We start from the raw sequence: 27616 nt of genomic DNA on the forward strand, positions 1-27616 counted from the left end.
CTGATCATTTTATATAACGTTGAAATAATATGCAGCGTAATTCCTTACCATAAGTGCAGTATATCTGAATAAAATCACTATTGTACTCTACGGATCAGAAAGTTAGGTACCAAAAAAGAATGAATTAAGGCAGATAGAATCATTGGAAATGAATTTTTTAAGATCAGTGAAAGGCTGCACAAAATTAAATTAAATAAGAAACACTCAAATAAGAGATGAACTGGGTGTCCAGGCAGTCACTGACAGACTACAAGACTGCAAACAAAAATGGAAGAAACGTATACTTCAAATGCCAAACGAAAGAATTCCAAAACAAGCAATGAAATATCGACAATTTGGCAAGAGAAGCATAGGAAGACCAAGAAAAAGATAGTAATGTGGAGCTGGAACAGGCTTAGTAGCCTAATCCTGGAAGGAAGAAGAAGAAGGTATCTGAATAAATAAGAATTTACGAAAGTGAGGCACCTAGGCTGGTGGCTAACACGTTCACCATCAAAAAGTCTAAAATGGCCCATCTACGAGATCTATCTATAAATTTTCACACCTTTATAGAAAACAAAATCACCATCACTTAAGGACAGAAAAGCTTTCAACGAATACTTTGATCCACTTTTTCCACCGCTCGTGGTCTCAGGCATGACTAATAACCCGACGCACCCGACGTACCCTCAAACATTTCCTTTAAATCGCAAAATATCCGATTCCCTCGCACCACTCCACCATTATCAATACAGACGGGCTTATTCAACAGGAGACACGGCCTTCCCGAATTGAAAAATAATGTATAGGTAACAGAAGTGCCGTCGTTCTAATTGATTTAATGAATCATGCTTGAGGGTAGAGCAATGGTAGCAGTGCTACTCCTTCCTAAATAATATTATTGAAAGAAATGAAAATATTAAATATGGTAAAGCTTAAACTAGGGATCAGGCTGCGAAGCGTGCTATAATTCACATTGTTGATATGAGAAGAAAAAACTGCTAGTTTTCGTCTAGATTAGAACCCAATCTCCATATCGACGGTCGGATATGAAAATCTACCAAGGAAGCTTCATCTTTGCTTGCCTTATACATCAAGTTTGTAGGCTTCACTTGCTGGGTCCTCATATGTAATGTGCAAAAGAAATCATTTATTAATGTTCTACAAAAAAATTTTACTGTTCCGACCCAGGGGATCGACTAGAATATTGTCATTATTAAGGTCTTTATTATTGTTCCGACCCAGACTTTCGACTACAGGGTCGTAACAGTAAAAGTTTTTGTGGAACGCAACTGAGTGATTTATTTCGGACATCAGCATACCTTATCGGAAAACAGGTGATTAGAATTCGAGGCCGATTTAATCCATATGATTTTTTTCACGGCGAATTCAATTAATCCTCGGTGTAATGTAATTTTTACCCATGCGTGACTGACGCACAAAGTTGAATTCAATACCTTCTGATGCGTATATCAATAATATTAAATACATTTCCCCGGGATTTATATCTGTACACGCCGCTGTTCCAGTCCGATTCGTCCACAGTGGCAAGCGAAACTCACGAAGAGGATGGGAATGCCGCGAAAGAACTCGGAGGGATCCGCTGAGCGTATCCGTGTGGGTGTCAATTGCAAGTGGAGAAAGGCCTTCGCATCGGGGACAAGTTGCGATCTAGCGAATCAATCAGTGACGGGGGGGGGGGGGGGAGGAATTGGTTCACAGAGGCGACAAATGAGTCGCAGCCTGCGTGAAAAGGGGGGGGGGGGGAGCAAGTTCTCGAATGTTTGAATGTGACGGCGGCTTCTCTATCCGTTCCAGTCTCTGCGGATCCAATTTTGAGGACACGCTTTGATTCTTCCAATCCACTGTAGACGGGGTTGGGAGGAAGACGACCACTAGACACGTACGCGTAACTATTGAAGGACTGGAGGACTGTGGATGTAGGATGGATGAAGGACTTTAGCTGCTGCCAAGAATTCCCTTTTTTAACTGTATATCGCTTAATTTTTTCAATGAATACCTTATTTTACATCTTTTTTAACTGTATATCGCTTAATTTTTTCAATGAATACCTTATTTTACATCTTTACCATGAAAACTAACCATGAAATTGACCATGAAATTTTAACCATGAATTTAACCATGACATAAAATATTTTAATGAGCCGGGATTTGATATAGAATCTTTCTGTAGCTGGTCAGGTTTGCTATCACCTACACCACCAAGGAACCTCGTCCTAGCATACTTGATGGGCAATCGGTAGATCCGATTTATAGTCCAAGCTAAACTAAATGATATTTTCATGGTGAATTTAAACCTTGGTGAACTTTTCACCTGTTCGCGTAAGTGCTTACGAAGTTCCTAGATGAATGCAGTAGGTACTTAGGGCTATCGAAACCAATAATGTTTAAATTGTCCGTCAAGTATTGCTTCTCGCGTTCCCCACCAAGTGATCGGCTTAATGTGTGCCAGCATTTCGTAAAACCATATCATCAATGATGGATTCTTATTTATTAGTCATTAGCATTATTTATATTTATTTTTGATTATGCTTATCAGTCACCTGTTTGGCTCATACGTCAGGTTGGTAACTTATTCATAGTCATTTCTTTCCTGAAACGCATGACGCATTTCAGCAAGGAGTTTCACATCATATGCTGGAGTTTCTATTGAGATGAGTCCCCTACAACTGCAAGTAAACCTTGCCTGGGATCTTAAAAGTTTTGCCTTTCTCAGGGTAGCTAAATTTATGTCACGGTAGTTATTGCTACACTATTTTCCAACTCTTCCGTCCGGCCAACTGCGTCAAAATGAAGCGCCCAACATGTCCTTCAACCGGAACTCACTCAATAAAAAGAGGTAAAAATTATTACTTTTTCAGAATTTATGCACCCCCGATATGTCTTTCAACGTTCATCAAGCAAACTCATTTGTATTTCCCACGAAAATAATGCTCTGTGCAAAATAAAATTGTGAAAAACTACAAGGTGGTACCTCTTTTTAATTTGCTGTATTGTACTTCATCGTAAAATTCATCGGTCTCCTCCACATATGCTAATAAAATATGCCGGGAAACACACCGATTGGGTTGAAATTCTGCAGAGATGATAAAGGTTCAATAGTTCATGCGGCGGCGATATTGAAAAATGGGGGTCATGTGAGCACCCCTCATTCTGGAACTCCCATTTTCAATTCACTCTCTCACTTCCATTCCAGATAAGACGAGACGGGAAGGGCTCTGTCCCCTCGCGTGGAGATGGAAGCAAAACATCACCAGAGGAAGAGGAAGTCGGGAATAAAGAGCGAGAGAGAGAGAGACCTTTCTTCTCTTTCATTCCTCCAATTCATTCTCCCCGCGGCGAGAGGAAAAAAGCACACATGCCTTTACACACATTCTTGCAAGGACGGAGGGGGCCCCGAAGCAGCCGTCGAGCAAGTTAGAATGGGTGTGTGAGGAGACACGTGGGGCGGAAGGGCCCCAACTTTGTTCTCGGGCCATGCATTATGCATTTGGGCCTTTCCATCCACGTGTGCCTATCTGAAGGTGGAAGGGGGACCACCCCACCTCCCTATGTTCTCGCTCGGCCCATTCCGGCAGGGAAGATTGCCAACGCGGCGGGCTCGTTCATAATTTATTCGTGAGGGCGCGCGCCGATCGCGGAATGAGAGGTAGGGGGAGAGAACGGAATGTATATGCGGAATGAGAGGAGAATGTGATAGGGGACAAGGGACATTTCCATTATGTTCTCTCTTACCCCTACCACCTCTAGCATCTCAGACAAAGACCGCATCATGACGGCACATGCTAGTCATAATTTTTTGCTGGCCCCGGTGGTGGCGGGGTAAAGTCTTCGCCTGCCAAACAAGAGGTCGCGGTTTCGAGTCCCACCAGGGTATGTCCCCACCCAGGGCATGGTTGATAGTGCACGTGTAATTGTTAACTTTGTTGGACACCCCGAAGTAAAATGGCCAATGTATGCTGTATTCCGTGGTATGAGAATAAATAAATATATTATTCTGATAAACAAGGTCCCTTGCTTCTGCTAATTGTAAAAAGCCGGTGTACTCCTCAACCCATACAGGATCAAAAGGGTTTTTCACCCCGACAGTGGCTTAGTAAGCACGACCCTCGCTCCATGTGCCACAGTGTGGACCTGTGACGTCAACATCTTGTTCGGTAAAACCCATCCCGAAGTTCACACTGAGAAAATGGCTTGGTGAGGGAATTGCTTAAAACGCCTGACCGGCAACCGGGAGATCCGGATTCGAATCCCGGCTAAGTCAAATATTTTTTCATGGCGTACTTCATCCGTTGCTGTATTTAACTATTCTTTATGATCTGGTCACCTGATCTGATAATTACCCATTGATAACTAATTTTCTGCTTAAAACTTTATGCATAGTAATTATATTTCATTTAATCGCTCCAAAACGACGTGAGTGCAAAGTGCTAAACATTAAGTGAGTGCAAAGCATTGACGAAGGTTATTAAGCCCATGACAGCTATATAACTTCCCGGAGTCAAAAGCAATTTGAAAAGGGCTTGGATTACTTAATCTTCTACGGAATCAATATACCTGTCATGAAAACATTTCTCAATTTTAGACACAAAATTGCGAAGCCTTTATTGGTACCAGACTGGAAAAATATAAAAAATTTCTGTCATTCAAAAGGTTCTTGTACCACCTCCTTCAAAGACCGCATCCTAGGGGTACATTCTAATAATGAGTCTGATAACACGCAAGGTCAATTGTACTTGACGAAGACGTGTAAAAGATATAGGCAATATAGTACTTAAATAAAAATAGACGCAGCATTATGCTACAAGAGTGGAGTGATGGGCAATTTGAGTATCCTAATTGCTACTAATAAATTTGGAGTAGAATTGCGGTACACATCCCGCGTATGCGATCTTCATAGACCCATAAAGTGACGTGTATGGTTAATCTATGGCCAAGAGCAAGTTTTTTCCGTAAAGAACACGGTTCATTTTGTAATACCTAGGTGATGGTCCATGTTTGTTAAGCTTCGGTATTAGAGGGCGAAATTTAAGCTCTGTGAATGCATGGAAGCATTAAAGTCCATGGTAAGGTGCAAAGTAAAAGCTGTCATGACTCTTCCAGGCGCACCTAAGTAAATGGAGGAATGGGCCATTTCACCCACATATGACGCCTGCCTAAATGAAGAAAGCGTATATGGAAATTAAAAGGATACATCCATAAAATATGAATTTTTATGCCATAGGACATGTAATAAATAAGAATGGATCATTGCGTAATCTTCATTTGTACTCATCCTATTATTCTCATTCACGGACTCCACCATAATGACACGTACTCATAATAAATCTTAATGCACGAAGTGTTTTATTCTTGAGAATAATCGGTAGACCAAAACAGGCTCTACTTACCTTTTATATGTGATCATGTTACACGATGATAAAACATTCGATTTATTAGAAAATATCTGCCATATGGCGTTTTCTGTTACATTTGAAAGTTCCCTAAGTACGCTGCCTTAAAGTGAGAACGACAACTTGATAAGGTAATCAGGAGTCAAATAACTGTGGAGTAGCTAGAGGTAAACCTTACCGTAGTCCCCTCAATTTGAGAACGTTTTGGAGTAATCATTTCCTCTACGGCGTAATCAAATCCATCATAAACTAATTTCTCCGGCACAAAAACTTGCGTTTCTTTTACTGCTATGGGACTAAAAAACTAATTATATAATAGGGTGCTCTCTTAAAATTAATAAGGTAATTTTTTTACAAGTTTCGATAAGTAAGTTAAAGTTATTAACGTATGCAAAATATGACTTTATAATTCTCAATATTCTTGTTGCTAGAGAGCATCAAAGTTCGCAAAAATTACTAAATTATTTCGTGCTACAAAAACGCCCTGTGACGTCAGAATGCGAGTAAGCATGCACTTCCCAAGGCAATAACAAAGCAGTAACGACGATAACAAACATCTACGACGATACTGATTCATAGCGTGAAGGATGTTTGAAAAACAGATGTGAATATTTTGAAAGTTTTTACGGTACTTGCATTGCGCAATCGTTTACTCCGACTTCGTAAGGACGCATTCTGGTAACATTCTGAAGATAGATTAAATCATAGCCGCTTATTTCTTCTCCAGTAATGAAGATTTCTTGGTGCGGAGTTGAGAAGCCGCGAAATTGAAATGTAACATAACAATAATCTCGTTCGCTAGTAATCTAAAGCTTAGTTTGTCTCTCATTTAACTACTGTCATTTGCTCATTGCTTTTAATGTGTACTTGGTGCAATATTAAAATACGTGAAGTTAACGTTTTGGAGAAATACAACGGATCATATTTTACGCCGATTTATTAAGCATTCATAAGGTCTGGAAGAGAGACATACGGTGTTTCAGCAGTTTGTTAGGTTCAGGTGTTAATAAATTTGAGCATTTGCACTGTTGGGGCTAAGGTGACACCAGAACATTAAGTGAGAACAATAATCTTATACTGTGGAAATCGCCGTGGATGAGGAGGATGAAAAAGTAATAAACGCTATTTGTAGAGATTGTGGTGGATCTTCCAGTATGCTTACATTCTTTAAACCTTTCAATTATTCAGGATAAATATTTCACATGACTGATGATGGAATTAACATATTAAAATAGTTGTATAGAGATATTAATATAATTGTACATGTATAAAATAAATTGAATATTAGCATAAAAAATTAATTGTATAGATAGATACATAGGTTTTTCTAAAACTGGTACAAAGAGTCTATTGGCACCACGTAAACATATTGTTTACTGAACTCTGGAGTCACGCTCAGCCAACATGGCGATGGGTCGTTTTGATCGCAAGATTAATATACAATTTTCAAATTGGAATTTTACGAGTAATACGCAGGTTATAGAAGAATTCCTTTCACTGTAATTTTCAGCGCGAAGGATATTTGTTTATCGCATAATAATCCATTATCAGTGGAATTATCCATTCGTATGCATGACCCCATTGATCGTGCCTAAATGCGCTTGCTAAATTGGAGTATTGGCACAATTTAAATTTCTACAGATTCAGGTAGAGACTTCTAGTAAGCACAAGGCCACTCCGCCTATTTCTACTAGCCTTATGTGATGAATACCTCCACGAATACCATGAAATGATGCACAGGGCGTTTCACCGGTGCATTCTCTATCGTAGAAAATTTCTGAACTACGACACCGGTGATTGCAAAACCTCGAAGCCCTTATTTTGGTTATTGAGCAAATAAATCTCTCAAAAAGGAATCGCTACCAGATGAAAATCGAAGTCGCACACCTGTTACCTCAGTAGCCGTTATAAATACGTTATCTCATTTGTATTCAAGCCGTCGATTTTACGCCTCTACGGTTCCAGTTATTTCGTCCAAATTTCACGCAAGAACTTTCACATTTTGGGCATGAATGGATAACCCATCTAGGCCTATTTAATGACTCCTGGAAATAGCAAACCCGTTTTTCAATATTCGAAAGGTAGAGAAATGAACAACCCCAGAATTCTCGACTTCTCAGTCTGCATCTCCCAGAACCCAAAATTAATTCATCATGAAGTGCAATTCACGTAACAAGATTGAAAAAAAAGCTTTTTAACCGATAAGAAAAAATATAAAAAAGGGTGGGGTACGGTAGTGCTTACAGCTAATGGCTCTAAGATTGAAAAAGGCTGCTTGTACCTCAATTATCGTTCAAAAACACTTGAAAATTTGATAAGGAAACGAAAAACTGTAAGTTCGAATGAATGAAATGGATTGATAATAACAGATAACGAGCGATGAAGTTGCAATCACCTCGTACAGTCAAAAAACCTTCAAGGATAAAATTTTGACAGCAAGAATCGCGGCAAGCTCAAGTGTCTCGATTATCCGACAGACAAAAATCATTTTCACGGTGAATATGCTTAGTAAATGGAACACGTTTAGCAGTAGGTCTCGAATTACAAAATTGTTACACAATAACCAGCACCGGTGGCCATGCCATTCATAATATGAAGAAGTCAAGGAAATTATATTTCAGACGAGCATTGGTCAATCCTTGGAATTAGTGATAAACTCTGCTCCACCATTTATATCTCGATGTAACAATCTAATACCTGTTGAACCTTCCTTATTATTCCGTATCACTTCTGATGCTTCTTCGAAACACATAAATGACCTCCAATGCAGTCATTAATGTCTCTGTTAGCCTAATTAGTCTGCTGAGGAACAACGAAATAAAGCACATTTACCTCATTAAAAATTAATACTTTCGTCAATTCACAATTTTGGGATGGCTTTATTTATCTGCTCGACCTATCTATGTGTCCATCGCATCATTTAAACATTCAAAATATTCATCAAAATTCTATTCTGCCGTTCTATTTCGTTTCCAGTGGTTCATTCTGGGTTTCAGCTCCTGTATCTGATCAGCTCTCTCTGTCCCATCTATAGCTCGAGGTAATGTAGTAACCGCAATACAAGAATGACTTTTGCATTAATAGCATATGATATGGATTGCTCCAAAGCTCATCCTATCCAACGTATCGATCTGACGATTCAAACATAATTTAGATTCAAGTACCTGAGAAAAATTCCTATTAAGTGTAGACGTACTTACTATAAAAATATAACGTCGAATTTATATTCCAGTTTATTTTTTCTTGTGCGTTAATGTATATAACCGTATTTTTGGATAAATGATAAGAAATCCAAACCCTAACCAAATAACCATTGAAACCAGCAATATAGCAAATAGGTACCTGAGCCTTTTCAGATACATTCAATTACCTTATTTTTTTATGCGAGGCCCTCGCTGGAGTATGAAAAGATTCGGGATATTTAAGAAGGGCATCAAGGATAAAGCAAAAATATATATGCAGTCCTAATCAATGAACTTTAACGATGACTTCCTCAAAGACACGAACTTCTTTGTAGGTTTGTGTTACGAGTTACGCTACTTTGCAGCAGGAATTCCATCCAAAATTTTCTCAATCTATTGCTACTAAAAACTTTATTATTTCCTCGGTTCGCCTTCAAGAATATAACGAAGACATTTTATGATTGCAGGATTTGGCGAACAAAGCAGATGCGTTTTCATATAGTACAATTTTCAAGGAAAATTTCGATAAGGAATCAGCAATCAAAGGAGATACGTTTTAATATAGCACAGTTTTCAAGGAAAATTTTCAGTAAAATTTAATGTTTAATTTTGCCAGCTTCGATTTTGAGCAAGAATATAATAGGCTAAGAGCAAGTTAAACTTTTATTTCATGGTGACTTCATAATTTTTCGCTTGTATCGCGATAAATAATTACTTGTACTTTTTAAAAAGTGTTGCAATAGCAGTTATTTTCAAAAACCTTGCAAAACTAAGAGAAACAGCATGATACTGTGTTTTTTTCGAATGATAAACGTTGCGTGGGGAAATAAATAACAGATTGATACGAAGGAGACATTGAGAAATGAATGATTTCATTTAAAGTAACTTGAATACATTCCACTGATACGACGTGGATACTTGACGAAAAATATTAAACAAATGAGAAACGAAAAGACAAGACCCGCGTAATGGGCGTCTTGACATCGGAGTGACGTGATGACGACGTCACACTTACATGTCCCGAGGCAAAGGTCGTCAAAGGGAAAAAGAGAGAGGAAATAAATACGGAAACTGTATTCCATTCTGCGAGTAATTGCATCCTCCTTTTCCCTCCTTCATGCTCCCGCTTTCTTCCTTCCCCGGAGGATTTTCTATGCTTTGCCTTCCCTTCGGCTGTTGCTGCTAATAAGGGGAGCAGAAAAGGCATATGAAATGGAAGGGGAGACGGGGGCAATCCCGCTACTGTGGCAAATTTCTTCCTTCATTTTTTTCTCTTTTTTTTGGCGGCATATCGCGAAGAGGGGGAGGTTGGACTTGGAGGAGGTCGAGCGGGGGTAGTGCTTTTGATGAAAAAATAATTACCGTTACGGGGGGAGTGGGAGGGGAGGAGAGGAAGGAGATGGGGTAGCAGGCGCATTACATTCAGAGGCCAAAGTAATCATTCAACCGGAGCAAACACAAAAATCTCCATCTCCCGCCCTCCCTCCACTTCACTCCGCTCCTTTTTCCCTTCAAGCGAAAAGGCAAGGGGTAGTGGAGTTACCATAGTGAGGAGGAGGAGGAGAAATAAGGGAGGGTTTTGTAGAGGGAGAGAGGAGTTCTGTGGAGCCCTGCTTTCAGCACCCTCTGGGAGGAAAAAAGGGTAGGTGGGTGGTTGTCCTATCTCCTCTCTCCCACCCCCAGTTTGGATATATATGGAAAAATAGCAACTTCGCAAAGAAAGCTGCCTCCCCCTTTAGCGTAGCCTATGGGTTAGATTTTGGAGATAAATCCCTTCAATGTGCTTCAAGAGGGCAGAATTGAAATAACAAAGGAAAAGGAGAAAGCGGAGGCACCGCATATGGGGGCATATCGGTGGTAAAGAAGGGATTAGTTGAGATACATAAAAAAAGACGCAACTTTCATTCTGGGAGGCAACGGCGCATAATTTTTATCGGGCATTATGAGCACTTACTCAAATTAATTTCATAGTACTATCTCATCAAGATATTCTCTGTCAGGTGGAATGATCGGGGTGTAATTATACGACATTTGAACCCTGATTTCACGCGGTCGAATAACATAGCTGCAGACTTTCTTCCACTGCCTTCTCCAGGGAAAGAGTACGTGTTCGTCTGTCATATTTCCTCTTATTAACTCAATATTACAATGTGACAATTCATCCCACTCTTCGGCACACCAAAATCCCGACTTAGAAATAGTATTAACGTTAACCTAAGGTATGATCTTTTATTTTTTTGTCATTAACTTCTGTTGAATCTTTAACTGCCATGATTGTGACCCATTAAGGGCTAAATAGATGACATAACTGTTATTATTTGACAATTGGCTTTCTTTTTCCCCCCTCCACTACTTCACAGTCCTGAAAGGATTATTTACCTGCCATGGACTTCCTCCACTTACCAATCATTTCCTAATGTTCCCAACCTTCCTGATCTTTCTAATTTAAGAGTAAGTAAAAAGGTTTTTAATTTTGTTCTTTAATTATATAATGAAAAAAACCATTTTGGGAAATGAAGTATTGGTATGGAAAGTTGAATATAATTTTTATTTTCCATATGCTCCAGTTTTGCATCTTGCCGGACTGTGTGCACTTTCATATTGCTAATAGATATTAAAGTTAGCCCCTTTGCAAAATTAACCTCTTCAAAACCACTAAAACTATAAACATCACAGAAGCAGTATAGGTTTAATCGAATTAAATAATAAAATTTTACATTCTTCAAGAATATTGTTGTTTTTTTTTTGGTCATCAATTATTAGCGTAATTGATATTCGTGTCTTCATAATGGATGAAAATAATGCTGAGCTCACATTATTCTAGAAATAATTTCAAGCACATCCATGAAATGAATTAAAAAAGAACTTATAAGTCTAAATAAATATGGTAATAGCGCCTAATTATGTTGTATTGGCGAAGAATTTGCTTCCCCTCCCAATTGATCATTGCAGGTACAACTCCTGCTCGGTTTTTTTTTACCGGCATTAGCAAAGTTTTCTTAAATTCCTATCACTCTCGCAGCAAAAAACTTTCAAAGAATTGCAAAATACGGGAAATATAACATTACTTAAACCTAAAGTCAGTATTGGTAGGTGCATTTGAAAAAATATGATTGAAATAAAATTCATATTTCCATTGAAAATAATACGAATTGAAGCATCCCAATAAACAGTTAGGGGAAAGGAAAAGCGTTTAAGATTACTAGGCGTTGAGAGAGGATGCTACCAACTTCACGCGTGTTCCCGAGTTCCGCCTTTTTCCCATAGTCCAATCTCTATGATTTCACCCCTCTTATTCCGATGCGTATCACGCACTCTGATCACGCGGGGATACTTCGAAGTGGCCAGGATCAGACGATTATGAGAGGAAGTCGCTTAAAGTCGAGCATCAATACGCACGAAACGCATCGTCAGCACGGTGTGAGGTCTGAGATTTCCTCCTCTCCTGAAGACTACGACTTTGTAGTCTAGTGGCGAAGTGAGAATGTGCCGATGAAAAGGGTATACGGAGGGGAAAAAATAAGGAAGAGAAGAGAGTAGAGAGCGAAGAAGACTCCAGATAGTGAGCTTGAATAATGAAAAGGAGGAACTCCCTTCGAAATAAAGGTGGGATTGAATGGGACAGGGTTCTCGTTGGGCCCGTTTGACTCTACGCAATTCTCCCATTCTCCAGTGTCAGGGGTGGCGCTGAATGGCGCCATTACGATGAGAAAGAGCAAAAAACGAGGACCTCAATTGTCAATAGGCATCAACGTGTTCGATTTGTCAAATGGTCGAGATTTCCAGCACTGAAAAAAATACTCCGCGGACGAGTGGGTCGATTACTCTGCGAGAAGGCAATAATGAAGTAGGGTCTTGTTCAGTATAACAGAGGTTTCAGGAGTTGGGGAGAGCGAGGATATGGGAATCTGGAACCTGATTTGGCCTGCTTGCAATTGAAGATAGCATGAAGCCTCGAAAAAACCTAGCCTATGACCAATAAAGTAATTTGAGTTTCCTAAACGCAATTTCAACGCAGAATCTGAAATGTTACGCATAATATAGCTGGTCCGTCCGTCCGGCCGTCACTGACACATTCCTTATAATGATTTTAGCATGTAGAGTATCAAATTAATAAGATTAGATAGATCCAAGCAACATGGTGTAAATGGGAATGCACTGGATGCGATCATATATTTTAGAACGACATCTGTGTACGTTCGCCAGTTATCACATAAGACCAGTGACGTAATGGAAAAATTAGCAGTGCCGGAACGTACTTTTATTCGCTTTTTTAGAAGGGAAATATTACGCTATGAGTTTTTTTATTACAAGTTATTATTTAAATTTTATTGCCATTTTTTGTTTTGGTTACATATATATATATTGGAAATTTTGAGACGGCAAAATTGATAAAAGTGTTATTTGACTATTACGTTTTTTGTTAACCAGTGCCGGAACGGTGTTCCGGCACAATGGCACCACTGCATAAAGGCCGCTATACACGGCGAATGATTTCATTCGCATGATCATTTAGCATGGCCATGCGCATGATCATTCACCGTGCATGACGGAACAATTCGTGAATGAACCTTCATGCGTATGATAATTCAGTGAAAATTAGAACATATTCTATTTTCATAAAAAATAAGTGAACAAAAAACTTCTCATGTAACATCACTGAAAATATGATTAATCAAATAAATACAAATTTTTCAACGGCTGAGAGTCCCCTAGTGCTATTTGTTTAACACAAATTAAGTTTTAGGTCCTCAAAAGCACCATCGATCTAATTGATACTCTTGTTTCCACTTCATTTTGAGGTTCATGTCAAACTCACTGACTTAATAAGTATTTAGTAAGGATTTAACAAGAATTTTAGTGATACAACCAAGGAATTGATCTTCAGTAATGCTGGTAGGGTCGCCTAAAGGTTATTTGAAACTGATTAATTTGCTGCTGCGTTATATTTTTCAGAGTTTAGGTAAAATTACTTGTTCCTACCCTATTTGAGAACCCATTCAATCTACTGTTTAAGGTTCATAAAACTCCGACTCAAAACGCAAAAATTCCGTATAAGCGGTATTTTCTACATTCACCGCTACCGTACCGACGTGCGATAGCCTGGACTTCCTGACTCTGACCCTGCTATTTGTCCACTCACCATTAAATTATTCATCAAAAATTCTCCATGGCTATCTATGCTATCTATCTAGCTGTGCTATCAAATTCTGTAAAAAATTTCAGAATAAACTTAACTCCAGTACTATGTACGACTCGTCGCAACAAAACAAAACGTCGTCTGGCATAATTATGCGAGTAGGATCAGTTCTTAATTCAATAAACTCCCTTCCTTTGATCACCTCTGAAAACGTTTTCCTAAGAACTCTCTGCTTCAACTAAGTCTCTCAATGATTTCTTTCCATAAAGAGTTCCATAATAACCTTTCTGATCTTCTGATGAGAGAAATCTTAGAAGTTATCGGCCGGTCATAGATTGGCAAAGGATTTGCTCTTTGAAAGAACGTTGGAGACCCATTTGGACGCTGAATGTCTCCTTGGAGAAGGGATTTAAGGGGGAGGGGGAAGTAAAGGAAGCGAGGCCCACCAACAAAGATCCCGTAGAGGCGAAGAGCTTAGGCGGAGGAGGGCGATTCAGCTGCCGTCCAAGGAGGGGAGGGCATCATCACGGCTCGGCGGATCCGCTATGCCCCCGGACTGGCATCTCGCAACATCTCAGCGTAACGAAAAGGTGAATGTTCTCTTTGGTGAAGGCCCAAGTCAATACAGATAAAAGGTCCAGAATCCTCACTTGCGTCTCTCATTAAATTGCAATCACCACCAGCCAAATCCATGGGCTTATGATTGAGATAATGAATGCGTAGTACAACATATGTAAGTCTTGTGGGTAGGTACACTCACCGCCCTTTTAATCCTAGATCCCTAATTTTTATGTGAACACAAAACTTCCTTTTTACATTTTTATGGTACTTATGTATTCATTCAGCAAAAAACTATTAAGCCTGTAATTTACACCAGAAGTTTGTTGATACCCCTGTTTTTTGATTATTCAACAGCTATTAGTCAGACACTCATTTACACCATTGTATGATTGCCAACAGTGACTCCATTGTGGCTTACTCATACTCCATTTTAGTCGTTTTTATTTAGATGTGAATAAAAATCTAAAGAAATACCGGGATGTTTGTAAATAAAGGAGGGGGCATTTTCAAGTGTCGATGATAAAAAAATTATGCTCTTTCGAATTCATATGATCCCATTGAATAAAATAAATAGGTGATTAAAATTCAATAGAAAATTACCTATTTACTTTGATACTGATTAGCCGCTAATTAAAATTCAATGGTTATTCCTAAAGCATTCCAAAGTTTTGAAAAATAAACTGAAACTCATAATTCTGAATAGTTATCACCAGATATCAATAATTAATCTTATTTATCAGGCATTATTTTCTTCTTCTCTTTACTCGCTTCCGAAGGATATAATTGAAATTCAAAAATTTTGCTTGAAATGCTCAACGTTATCTCTTTATTTCCGGGCCGAGGAATTTGTATTAAATCTTACCTCCCCTGTTGATATTTTCTTCTTTAATAATAACTTATCAGTCAGGTATTCAACCAAAAGGCTCATAAAAATTTTATAAATGAGGTGTATATATATATATATATATAATTATTGCCAGAAAACCAAATTCGTCGTAATGAAAATATAAATTATCCACAACCAGCACACCACGGGATAATTCAGTTGGTAATATGGTTAAAAAAAACTTGCCAACGGAATACTAAAAAATGCGATATTGCATATAATATCCCAAAACACTTTGCAAAAACATAATACCAAATGCCAATTATTAAATGCAATATAGCTTGCCAAAATATTGTACATCGTTGCAATTAATGAGTACATCTGTTAACCTAAAATGCAAGAAGTAATGCATAAGTTAACAGTAACGCACGGTAATTTAATTGGTGAAGTCCATGGAGGTTTGCCGCTAGTTAGTCTGCGGTTGTATATTAATAATTCATAAGCATTCATGTTTTAGCTCGAGGTGGAAGCCAATATATATAGCTTACGACCCAAGTTCTTAGGCCATAGCCCATAGTTCGATTAGTGGTTTGGGTAATTATGTTGTATCCACAGCACCATTTATGTCCCGAATCAATTTTTGATGAAGCTTATGCATTAAAATTATCTCTTTCGTTGCACAGAATGAATCGAAGGGAGCGTGAGTGGAAAGGTAATCTGAAAGCTAAAAAAATATTTTGGAATATAGAAATATGTTATAAAAGAAAATAGCAAGGATGAAAGAAATTTTACAAACTCACAGACAACAGAATTGTGTACTAGAGCGAAGTACGGGCTATTAGAATACATCAGTCCCTTAAATAAGGGTAGGCATAGACCAACTATGAATTTAGTTCCAAAACAATTCTGGCGGGACTAATCAACCAATTTGAAATTTATGCATGGTTTGCGACCACAAAACCATTCATTCTCATATATATCTCGTTCTTTAAAGTTTCTATTGAGGAACTGGTAGAACGATGAAGTCAGCAGATAAGTCACAAAAAGTGGATTTCCATTAGTTTACCCAAAAGTTCGTGGTTTACGAGTTCAGAAAATTCAAGAAATTGATTGGAATGTATCAAAAATAAGGTCATGCAGACAGATAACTGAGGAGCTGGAAACAAACCTCAGCATTAAAATGTGACGCCTACAAATTTTCATTACGATGGCTATAATTATCATAAAATGTGTATAGCTTTCCACATTTCATGAGATGACATCTTTCAAAATAGAGCTAGTAGGTCACTCAAATTCAGGAATAAATAGCAGTTAAATTTGAATTAATTTAAAATTACATCTAAGGGGATAAAAGAAGTTTGGTGTGCTGAGATCCTGATATTTTTCGGCGATACATCAGATTATTCCCAAAGTAAATGGATTGATTCGGAGCAAGCATTCATGAAACAAATAATGCGATCAAAAATATGCTATGCACATTGAGCACAAGAAAAAGCGTTTTTATTATTGATATCTGGTGATTTTTCCGGGTATTCTTCCACGTTTATCCATTTTTTTGGATAAATGGATAAACGCGGAAGAATACACGGAAAAATCACCAGATATCATCATAATCTCCGCGGAAGCCTACTTGGAAACGCTTTTATTATTACCTATTCAATACTCCATTAATTCGCTCTCCATCCAAATTAATTTTGTTTGTAAATGTTGAAGTATCCTGGGTAGTAAAATATTATAGTCAGCTAATGTCCATGTATTCATCATCCCCACCGCACTTTTCGAACGCACAGAGGTTCCACCAAATATTGGCTACCACCTCCTGACCTTACAACTCTCATGACTTAGGTAAGTGCCAAGTATAAGATTATAGTACACTAAGAACAGAGTTCCCTAACGATACAAGAATCTTTTAGCTACTACTAACCTACAACTATGAGTAATAACAAAAAATACTAAAATGATCGAGAATTTTAATTCGCTTGGTTGGCATAGAAGTAAATTTTTCGTTTTATTGTTTTCATTAATGTAACTTCAACTCTCCGAAAACTGCTCAATGTAGCATTTTACGACAGAGTTTTTTTAACAAATCAATAGAATTATGGTAACCTTCTCAGGCCTGGATTCGAACAAGCGAACTTAGCTTGATGACGCCAGGATATTACATAAAGATATTAGCAAGAAAATTGAGAAACAGAACGAGACAGTGGATAACAGGAGTAAAGTTATTGAAAAACTCTTTAGCAGATGAGAGGGGAAAAGACTGGCGATGATCCAAAATTGAATTTTGTGCTTAATAAGATAGAAACATGAATGCATGAAAATGAGAATGGTATCTGAAATATAATAAAGAGCCTGAAAAATATGAGACACTGTGATTGGAAGACTTATATGAAGATGAAATATTCAGGAAGTAGATTTTAGGTAACATGAACAGAGAAATGGAGTGATATTGGATATCGACTGTAAGAATAGCTCAGACCAATAAGAGTAAGTCTCACTCAATCTTGGAATTCCGAAGTGCGATGGAATGGTGCCAAATTACATTCCAGCGAACTCCTGCGTCAAGGCCCCCTTCGTATCTCGAGAGACTTGACTTAATGAAGGAGAAACTTGATTTCAGCAGTAACATCTGCAGGTGTACAGATGCTTCCAACATTAGGAATGGCGTGGGAACAAATATTTGAGAAACGTAGGCTTCAGCGCTCAACTCCTCTGACAAAGAAATGTCGGAAGCTGGGGCGCATGGCATTTTGATTCAGAGAATACCTCATTGCATAAAATTATAATTGTGATTTTTCATACGGGAGTCATAGCAAATGAGAATTCGGTTAGCTCTTTAGTCACTTAATAATCATTACCTTTCTTTCTAAATAGTTTTAATTAACTTCTTTCGAATGTTTTTCTTGTCATGTAGATTAGATGAATATAAATCAGATGTAAAAATGCAATATTGGAGTTTTCGAGGAATTCTTGAAAGAGATGCTTGCTTTTAAAAGTAATCTCCATGCAAAAATAATGTCAGAAATTGTTTGAACATGAATTTGCAATTGCTATGCCTAGCAATTTAACCACAAATTCAAAAGGCCTAATTCGCATTCATAGACTAAACATTAAGAATTTCGATAATTATGTATTCTATTATATAAAATATAATAAATAATGCCACTAAAAAGAAAAATTTGATTAAAACAAGGTACGTGGCAGCGAAATAATATTTAGGTTTCATTTTTATCTAATACCTGATAAATGTCGACGTAATGAACATCGATCCTGGCGGTGCAAGTGTTTCATACCCAAAAATTTAAGGAAAAGTTTTACTTATAGTAACCAACTACAATACGCTCTTCAAGACTCGGAAATTATATAAATGTATCTAAATCTGCAGTTGCAAATAATGAGTTAAAAAAGTGGAAAATCATTATTTCCTTTGCTAAAAAGCAAAAACAAAGACCTTTAACATAGAAATCAAATTTCTTTAAAGTGAAATATTTCGTTTTTAAAAATTCAACTGATTTTGTAAAAATATAATGCACAAATCACGGTCCAAAATATGACTTATTACAGGTATTCGAGATGTTCGCGACGAAAAATTTATAGAGCCAACCCTGTCGCAGATAATTTGTTTTCACGAGTTAATGACAAGAGAGTAACTGCTTCTAATCTTATCTTAGTTCCTGCACATGGACTTCATGTTTTTTTATGTTTCCAATCATGGAGTAATTTCTTCTCTTATCAAAACCGAAACAGAACTTAAATGATGTCACCAACTTATGGAAAGGGGTCGAGATTATTAGCTTCTTTTAAAACTTTAAGTCAATGGCTGAATAGTGAATAATTTACACAAAAACATACCTTTTGATCATAAACACTGAATTCTTTCGATGAATCATGATTTCGGGGCAGAGTGAACCACGCCGTTTGTCCATTTATTTTCACAAATGAAAGCGAAAACTTTGTTATTTCAACTATAATATATTTGTGACTGACTCATAAGATTGAAACCGGTCATAAATAATGGTTAAATATTATCGGTTTTTCCACCGGGTGAGTTTTTTGTAGGCTGACGTATCGACAGCTGCCTCAGCCATTGCTCTAATGTACTGAGGACGATGGGAGAGGCAACCATCGAAACTTCGGCCTATAATAAACTGACCCAGTGAAAAAGGTAAGAACAGTATCATACGCCGCGCCGGGAAAGAACAAAATCATATTTCGGTGATAAATGCATTTTAAATGGAATAAAAACTATTTTTTCAATTTAAAAGGTCGAAACCGACCGCAAACTTAGTTTACGGGGAATAAATAAGTTTTCGCTTTCATTCATTGGAAATGTTAATCTTATTCCACAAATTTTCGCCTGACATAATGATATAATTCCTATTACTCATTATCAGAATGCAGGTGTAGGGTACACGATATTCTACAAGACCAGTCCGTACTAATATTCAGTATTATGTAATATCACCCAGCACAAGAATTGTCTCAACGGCCACCGGAACATGAGCGACCCTTTATGACGTCGACATCCACGGGCCGGGCTCTTGCCACAACAATTTGCAGCATCTGCTCCGCTCTCCCACGTGCATCCTTGCACCCTAATTCCGTGTTCAGAGAGGTAGACCTACCCCTTGCCACCCCTCACTCCCAAACCCCTTCCCCCTCCACTTGCATGCACATCCCTCCCTCCCTCGCATTTGACCGTTGGAGCGTGAAATGATTCCTCAGACGACCGCACGGGTGCGCCCCACGGAAGAGAAAAAAGAAAACTCTCCGCGCGCTTTATTGCATTCTTTGTTTTTTCGCCCTCTTGATATCCCATATCCAAGACGCCGCAGATCACTTTTTTTTGAAATGCGTTTCGTGCTTCCAATATCGGCTCTTTCATTACCTGAGCCGTTGTTCCTCTGCAGCCTTGCGTACGCCCTCAATGACATCTCAAGCGTGCGATTACCTCCCGCGTTCCTGGATATTAAATCATCCCTTGTGGCAGCAGTTACGTATGAAGGCCAAACGGGGCTTTGATCAAGCACCAGGTTCCTTTGTAATGAGAAAATCAACAACAGTATCTGAAGGAAAAAACCAGTTTACAGCTATGTAGAGACTCGTAAAATATCCTTCAGAATAAAAATATGCCTTGTGATTAGATCATGCAAAGCAAAATTATTCGTAACTGTACGTAAGTTGTTTCAAACGAAAATTCGATAATTTTGAGATTCTTGGGAACTATCTTAGTAGGCTATACTTTGCAATATAGCTAAGCAAGATTCCTTCCGTACACCAGCACAAAGCTGGTATGCAAGTTAGAGTTTTGTATCGAAATGCAATTGCTCAAGTAATTAAATTCATATAGTAGATTGGAAAAAAACGGAAATATTAGGTTCCATTACGTTATTCGTAAAGTAAGTCGTAGCAATTTCACAGTAATTATGGCAATTTGAGAATGTTCTACTGTTATTTCAGTTCTACGATTAGATAAAAGAGTTTGAGAAAATACATAAGATTACTTTTAAATGTAATTTCTTCCATTTGCCTAAATTTAGAAGATTTAATCATAAATCCAGGCAGAAAAAATGCCGCCATTATTTCACTTTGAATAATTATAATGATAGATCGCAACTTTTATGTGGGTATTCCATAAACCCATTGCAAATAAATTGAATTGCAACGATTTAAGCTCCATTAAGTTCATTTGAGCATACATGCTAAAATGCTACTTATTACGTAAACTTTTCATGACTTTCGCGCGGTCGGAAATTGGTGAATTCGGATAGGTAATAACGAAGATAGTAATTAGCATTACCATCTAAAAATTAAATATATAAGGTTCGAGAACCACCATTAGATGAAGTGGACATAGGATTCACTGGTACCTAGTTATTATAGAATTCTGTACTTATATTCTTGCAAAATGGACTATCGCTACTTATAAATTTCCTGGAGGGTCTCATAAGCTAACGTTATTCTACTCACCCATGTTTTGAAGGCCTGTTATATAACAATATTTTCAGGCACCCAACTTGGCTTACATGCTGTTTCTCTTCAATAAATTGCCCAATATTCGAAAATACTATCAATATATTGAGGTGAAAAAGTCTAAATAAGAAAAGTGATAGGCGAAACTACTGAATTAAGTTTTGTATTAAAATAGTTTCATAAATGACCGCGGACACGGTGGGATTGCATGAGCAATTTATTAAGCTAGTATCTCTTTGAATATTTTTCGAATTGTAATGACTTGGTGCTGTAACTTTGCAAATGCTGAGCTTCAATCGGAAAGTATGGATTTGTATCACTGTCCTTCCTAAATGATAGTTTTATAATTAATTTGAATTAAAAAAATTATTTTAAGAAAATAAAATCAGAGAATGGTCATGAATGAGTGATGAATAATTACGTGTTTTGCCACAAAGGGAATTTAAGGAAAAATCATGACAGTGAAGTATCAATATTAAAACTTGGGTCAAAGTTAATTACATTTTGTGGAAAAAAAACTGTTCATTATCGCTCATTCTTACATAATTTAGAATTCATCTACACAATGAGAATGACTAAAGTTAATTGCTACAAGTTTTACCACAATCAATGGATAATAAATCGTAAACATCGCCTCAACATCGAGAAAACGTGCTGATGGGGTAAAAATGATCTTTTTATATTTTGCAAGCATCAATCCTGTTCGATCATTCTCTTCATGTGACGCGCAATATAAGTTAAATAAATAGTCTTGAAAGTTTCAGTGTATACGGAATAAACAGATTTTCACATTGGAAAATTTTCACTCTAGGTTATCCCAAGCATAAAAACTTCAAATGATAAAGTTATACTTGGTATAAAGGTAGAGGTATAAATGTATAGGTACTTGAAACTTACCGGGTTATTATATTATTTTTCAATATATATAAAGCTCAAATCGAAAAACGACCGTGTAGTCGGAATACGTAGGACTGCTTGACTATTGCGGATAAATTTTTTTTCGTGCGTCCTCTTTCCTTCTCTTGCACGTTTTAAACTTCAAAGTGCAATTTGTGATGCTTTTCACGGTTTTGGATGCCACTTGGATCCAACTACCACATTCAAAAACTCCAAGTAATGATAACAAAGCAAAAATTGGTATTTGTGAAAATCATGGAGCCTTAAATGATACGTTCTCTCAACAAAACGCCTACTTCACAAATGTCTCCTTCGATCAATATGTGAGGAATGCCGCCCGACGCGGAGAGAAATATGAAGGGAAATATGCAAGAGAGGTGAAACCCACCTGTGGGATTTTGAAGAGTCTGAGCAGGTTGGCGACTTGGATGGAGGTGACGCTGGATGCGGCACCCACCACGCCCGAGATCACCTTGCGCACCGACGAGGAGCGGTTGCTGCAGCTGTAGTCGGACGCCGCACCCCCGTCGATATTGCTGATGGACCCTGCGGAAAAAGGAAGGTATTGCTCGATTAAAACTTCGAGGCCCATCTACGGATTTGGTGTGCAGAAAAAATGAATTTGAAACTTTTGTAAAACATATTTATAGAATTCCTGGCTTATAGCATACTTTAAGGGTTTATTCTTTACCTTCTGTGTACAATATATAGTAACGGTTAAGTAAAGGCATTAAACTCGTTAAGGTGATTTTACCGAGAGGGTTGCAAGAATTAAAATTCGAGGGTCGATTCGATGCTACTGATATGCCCTACGGTCACAGGAGGGGAGAGTAAATTATTGCACCTGAAATACAAAATACACTAGACCCTCAATTTACGATATTAATCCGTCATTGATCGTAAGGGAAATTCTACCGCTTGTTGAAACAGCTTTATTTCCGGGCGAGGAATTACTTCAGAGAGCATCAGTGCATGCAAATGTTGCTGTTTTTCGAATGAAATTACATTATTTACGACGTACATGATAAACTTATATTTGCACCAGGGGAGTTCATGAAACGTCAAGATATAGCACATATAGCTAGTGGGGTACACCTGAAAACAAGGAATACAGCTGCAATGATCCGCGCAACCTTAAATCAAGAAATGCGCTCCGTTTCATTTGAATCAATTCTGTTTGGAAAATAAAAGATGGAAATGAAAAAGGAAAGACGTGGCGTATAACGGCTAAAAAGAATGTGTAGAAACATAGGGAATAACAAAATGTGGATAACCTCGATTGTCTTGATTACGCAAACGTCGCTGCCCAATTATAATCTGAACACGAGGATGATAAACAAAGATATTGTTCAGCCCACTAATTTTATTTAGCAATAGGGTGGTTTCCTATTATTTTTTTATTGCCTTAATCGAAAGATTATTACTCCTGGAGTACGTATTTCGCGCTTTTAGATTTTTAAATGACAACATCTATTTTTCGCGATTAAATGAAAAGTGAAAATTTTCAAGCGCGCGAAAACGCGACGCTTAAGTATGAATGTCGGGAAATATCTCCGTACGTCGTATTTCTGGTTCCCCCTCCCGCCCGGTGAGGTGACCTTGAGGCGAGGCTTAGCTCTGATACGTCGCAGGATGCTAGCGGATAGCTGAGTACCTTGCTGAACGGTAGCGCTTGGCTTAAAAAAGGTTTATTAATACCTTATCAAACGAAGAAAACTTTCCGACATTAGCCAGTTTTAATAGGTGATTATTAAGACATGTTTCCCTGAGCTCTGTGCCTCATGCTTGCATTGGTAACCTCAGACGATGCATAACTCCTATCCTCTCGTGTAGAAACTAGGTCCCTGTGACGTCATGCGGAGTGGAATCGCATGGGCGCCAATCTGGCCTTTTTCAAATGAGGATAAAATTTGACCCTTGCCATTCGTCTAAACTGGTATTTCAAAAACCAAATAATTTGTGTATTATGAATACACTAATGGTGGGTAACGAATCGCAATCAATGCCTTTCGTTTTCTTTGATGAAGGAAACTACCCTATTCATAACACGTGTTTCAACTGATGTACAATCATTATCAGGTACTCAGTACATCAGTATACCTGATGATGATAATAAAGCAAAGAAACACGTGTAATATGATTTGATGCTTTCCCGGCGAACAATGCGGTTAAACTCTTCTCGGGTATCCCATCGGGTTGAATGATCCTTATTACCCAATCTAAACATGGGTTGTGAACTGTTAGATAAAATTAGTGGGCAGGACAACATTTTTTTTATCATACCACATATTTTTCCGCTATATCTCTTCGGAAAAATTTGACGAACATAAGGAGCAAGAATGAGTGAAGAATCTGAGCTTTACCCGGTGAATAGCGTGGATGAAAGCTTCTCGGGTTTCCAACCGGGTCAGGGTCTGCATGGTGTAGGCCCTTTCCTACCAATGCAGACCCTGGACCTACACCATGCAGACCCTGACCCGGTTGGAAATCCGAGAAGCTTTCATCCAAGCAAGAATGAGATTTGATAACGGTTGCGAGAAACTTCGTCCTGCCGGTTCTGAGATGAGGGCACCCTACTCAAACGTACCGGGTTCGACCGCAGTAAAGAACTTCGACGGAGAAAATTAGATCTGTCCCGTCGGCCGCAGAGGGCATTCGGTGGTGGTGCGGGCATTGGGCGAGGAAAGGGCGCGGTGAAAAGGGTATGGTGCGGTTGCAAGGGGCCAGCTGCGGTAGAGGATACCCTATTGGTTAGCACTTGTAGAGTGAGAGTAGTCAATGGAGTATGGATGAGACGGTGGATCCGCCCACAGCGACCCGTACCACCACCAAAGCGACGGCAGAATCGGCGGTCGCTATAGACAAGGGGTGTGAAGAAGGGAAGAGAGAGAATAAAAGAGAAGGAGAGAGAGAGGGAGGTGGCGGTTTGCCGCCCCAGTGGCCCGGAAAATGGAAAATTGCTCGGTCGAATCTACGAGGATGGCGCACAACCAGTCAATCACACACATAGTCATGGCGGAGAGACTATATGCCCGCACCCTCTCGGGAGAAGTAGAAACCGTTCTTCCACGCAGGCACCCTTTCTCTCTTGGGAGTGATTTGCGGCTCACCTCGATAGGGTGCGGTGTGAGTCTCTCGCCCTCAATGAGCAGACGGCTCACTTTCCCACTCACTCATTCCAGTTCGTGCGGGCGATGAAAGGGTGGATGGAATTGAGGCTGGTTTTATGGACAGAAGATGAACCAAGAATATAAGGGATGCCTCGTCAGATGTGAAGATTTCATTGGGATGCCTCCATACAACAAGTTCCCAGAACAAACCGGTTTTCTCTAACTCTACCTCGAGTTATCAAATACAATCATTGTCCTATTATTATAAAATGCTGGTGAGTTTTGGCTTGAGCCACCTCGGGTGTGGTGAACGATTTTTCTAAAGCTTGTTACCATCTTGTAAAATTTCACACCTTTAATGAGGTGTCATATTTGGTTAAAAATACGAAATAAAAAGTTTAGTTTTCGAAGCTTTCGAAAAAATATCGAAGTTGATAGAATGAAAATTTTCAAGAGTGAAACATTGAGGATTATTATCATTATTCGTATATCGTTATTGAGGATATTTATCGTTTATCTGTTATTGCAGTGGTAATACTAAAATTAATAGTTTCACTGAGTTGCAAAAGCATTTTACCTAAATCGATCAGGTAAACATACCAATATAATTCAAAATTACGAATATACATCATATATATATAATAATTTACTCCCGCATTAGCAGTAAAATACGTTTATTTGCTGACGACGCTGTCATCTATCGCGAAATTAGTGATCACTCTGACTATGAAATTCTATCATCTGACCTAAACAACGTTCATTTGTGGAGCCAAGAGAAGAGGGACTCAAACTTAATCTGAGCAAATGGATGGCGGTACATTTCTTGCGGAATTCGTCCAACTCTAACCATGTTTATGCAGTGGATGGCATTAATGTAAAGGCAACAGACGAAGTGAAGTACCTGGGAGTTACGATAACCTCGAACCTCACGTGGGGAACACATATAAAGAATATTTGCGGCACAGCCCTGAAGAAATTAGGATTCGTCAAGCGTATTGTGGGAAGATTTTCGGACGAGAAAGTAAAGGAAAGGTGCTATTTCGCTCTCGTCCGACCGCACCTTGAATATGCAGCGAGCATATGGGATCCGGTGCAGAAAGACTTAATCCGCGAACTGAATAAAATTCAAAGGAAGGCTGCGCGTTTCGTCAAAAACTGCTACGGGCGTACAGACAGTGTTACCCAGATGTTAAGCGAATTAGGCTGGGAGCCGTTGGAGACTCGGAGGCTGCGCGCTAGGCTTAGATTGCTTGAACAATTGAGAATGGATATCTTTAAGAGCGACACAGAGAACATAATATTAGAGCCACACTATATTTCCAGGTCCGATAGAAGTGATAAATTAAGAGAGATGTTTTGCCGAACGGATAGATATGCAATTTCGTTTTTCCCCCGAACCATAAAGGACTTTAATAAACGCTAGTCCCAACTTCGTTTGAGCACTTAATTTTTTTTTTTAGCTGTAAACGGCTGGTGTCCTAACACCCCCTGCCACACGCCTTTTAGGCGGCTTGCGGGGTATTATGTAGATGTAGATATTCTACTTGCATAAAAATTTCAGAGGGTACCACTCAATAGCGGAAATTCCGATTGTCATTTGAAATATCAGAAAAAATGATTTTTTTAAAGTTACCTACAATATGGCCACTTAATCAATCTCTTTTAATGGTAGTTTTGAGATGATACTGCAATATTAGAGCTGTTTAAGAATGCATTCTATAACCTCAATTTCAAAAAGCAAAGATTCAACGATCAATTTATGGACAAATGTATTGTTTTTAATCGGCCATTTATAAATTAAGGCGCTGAAAAATATTACTTATATTCTAGAATTTGAACTTCTTATCAATAAATTTGAATCGAGTATACAGTAAAACTTAAAGATTATACCAAGGTAATTACCGAGTAATTAACTCGGTATGATCTGCATAATTGATACGAAATAGTAGAGCTGTAACAAGTAAACGATTTCCCTCGAATTTTGCTTATTTACCTAAAAAGGCTTCTATAATGCAAGAGGGCCAACATTCTTCCATTATCACTGCTTCAAACTTTTTAAGAAGAAATCGGATGGTAAATTAAAGTTGTCAAAGGCGTTTTGATGGCCACAAAATTGTGGACTGCTGGAATTCACGACGGAACAGACTTCAAGAAACTCCCAGGAATTTCGAAAGTACCGACCCCAGTGAAGGGATATTAATGTTAAATGACAAGACTTTTAGGAATTAAACAGACGAGAAGGAAATGTAGCCAAGCTACACCGAAGGTTGATGGACCTCTAAAGTGAAAAGCAGCAGGAAAAGGATAGCGGCACATCAAAACATTTCTTATATAATGTTTCTGTTCAAATTTTTGAATTAAATTGCGTATGACAAAATAAATTTTTCTATTTTTACTTCCGTTGCAAAAATTCTGCAAATATCACGACTAGGCAAACTTTGATTAAAAACTCTCGTTGATTTTATCTATAATTCCCACAAAAACGGAATCTATATTCTATAAAGTCCCCTAACGACCACTCATTCATTCATTCA

The 27616-nt window shown here is 38.3% G+C and overlaps 1 protein-coding gene across 2 annotated transcripts in view; it reads right to left on the reverse strand.

Annotated features, from left to right (window-relative positions):
* The window catches only part of LOC124158644 (metabotropic glutamate receptor 2-like), a 630302-nt gene that overhangs the window by 41580 nt on the left and 561106 nt on the right, over positions 1-27616 (reverse strand). For both annotated transcript variants that reach the window (XM_046533848.1, XM_046533849.1), the window contains one exon: positions 22361-22518. In XM_046533848.1, coding sequence (XP_046389804.1) covers positions 22361-22518 — 158 coding nt within the window. The remainder of the gene's footprint in view (positions 1-22360; positions 22519-27616) is intronic.

This window comes from Ischnura elegans, chromosome 5 (assembly GCF_921293095.1).
Source record: "Ischnura elegans chromosome 5, ioIscEleg1.1, whole genome shotgun sequence".
Lineage (NCBI taxonomy): Eukaryota > Metazoa > Arthropoda > Insecta > Odonata > Coenagrionidae > Ischnura > Ischnura elegans.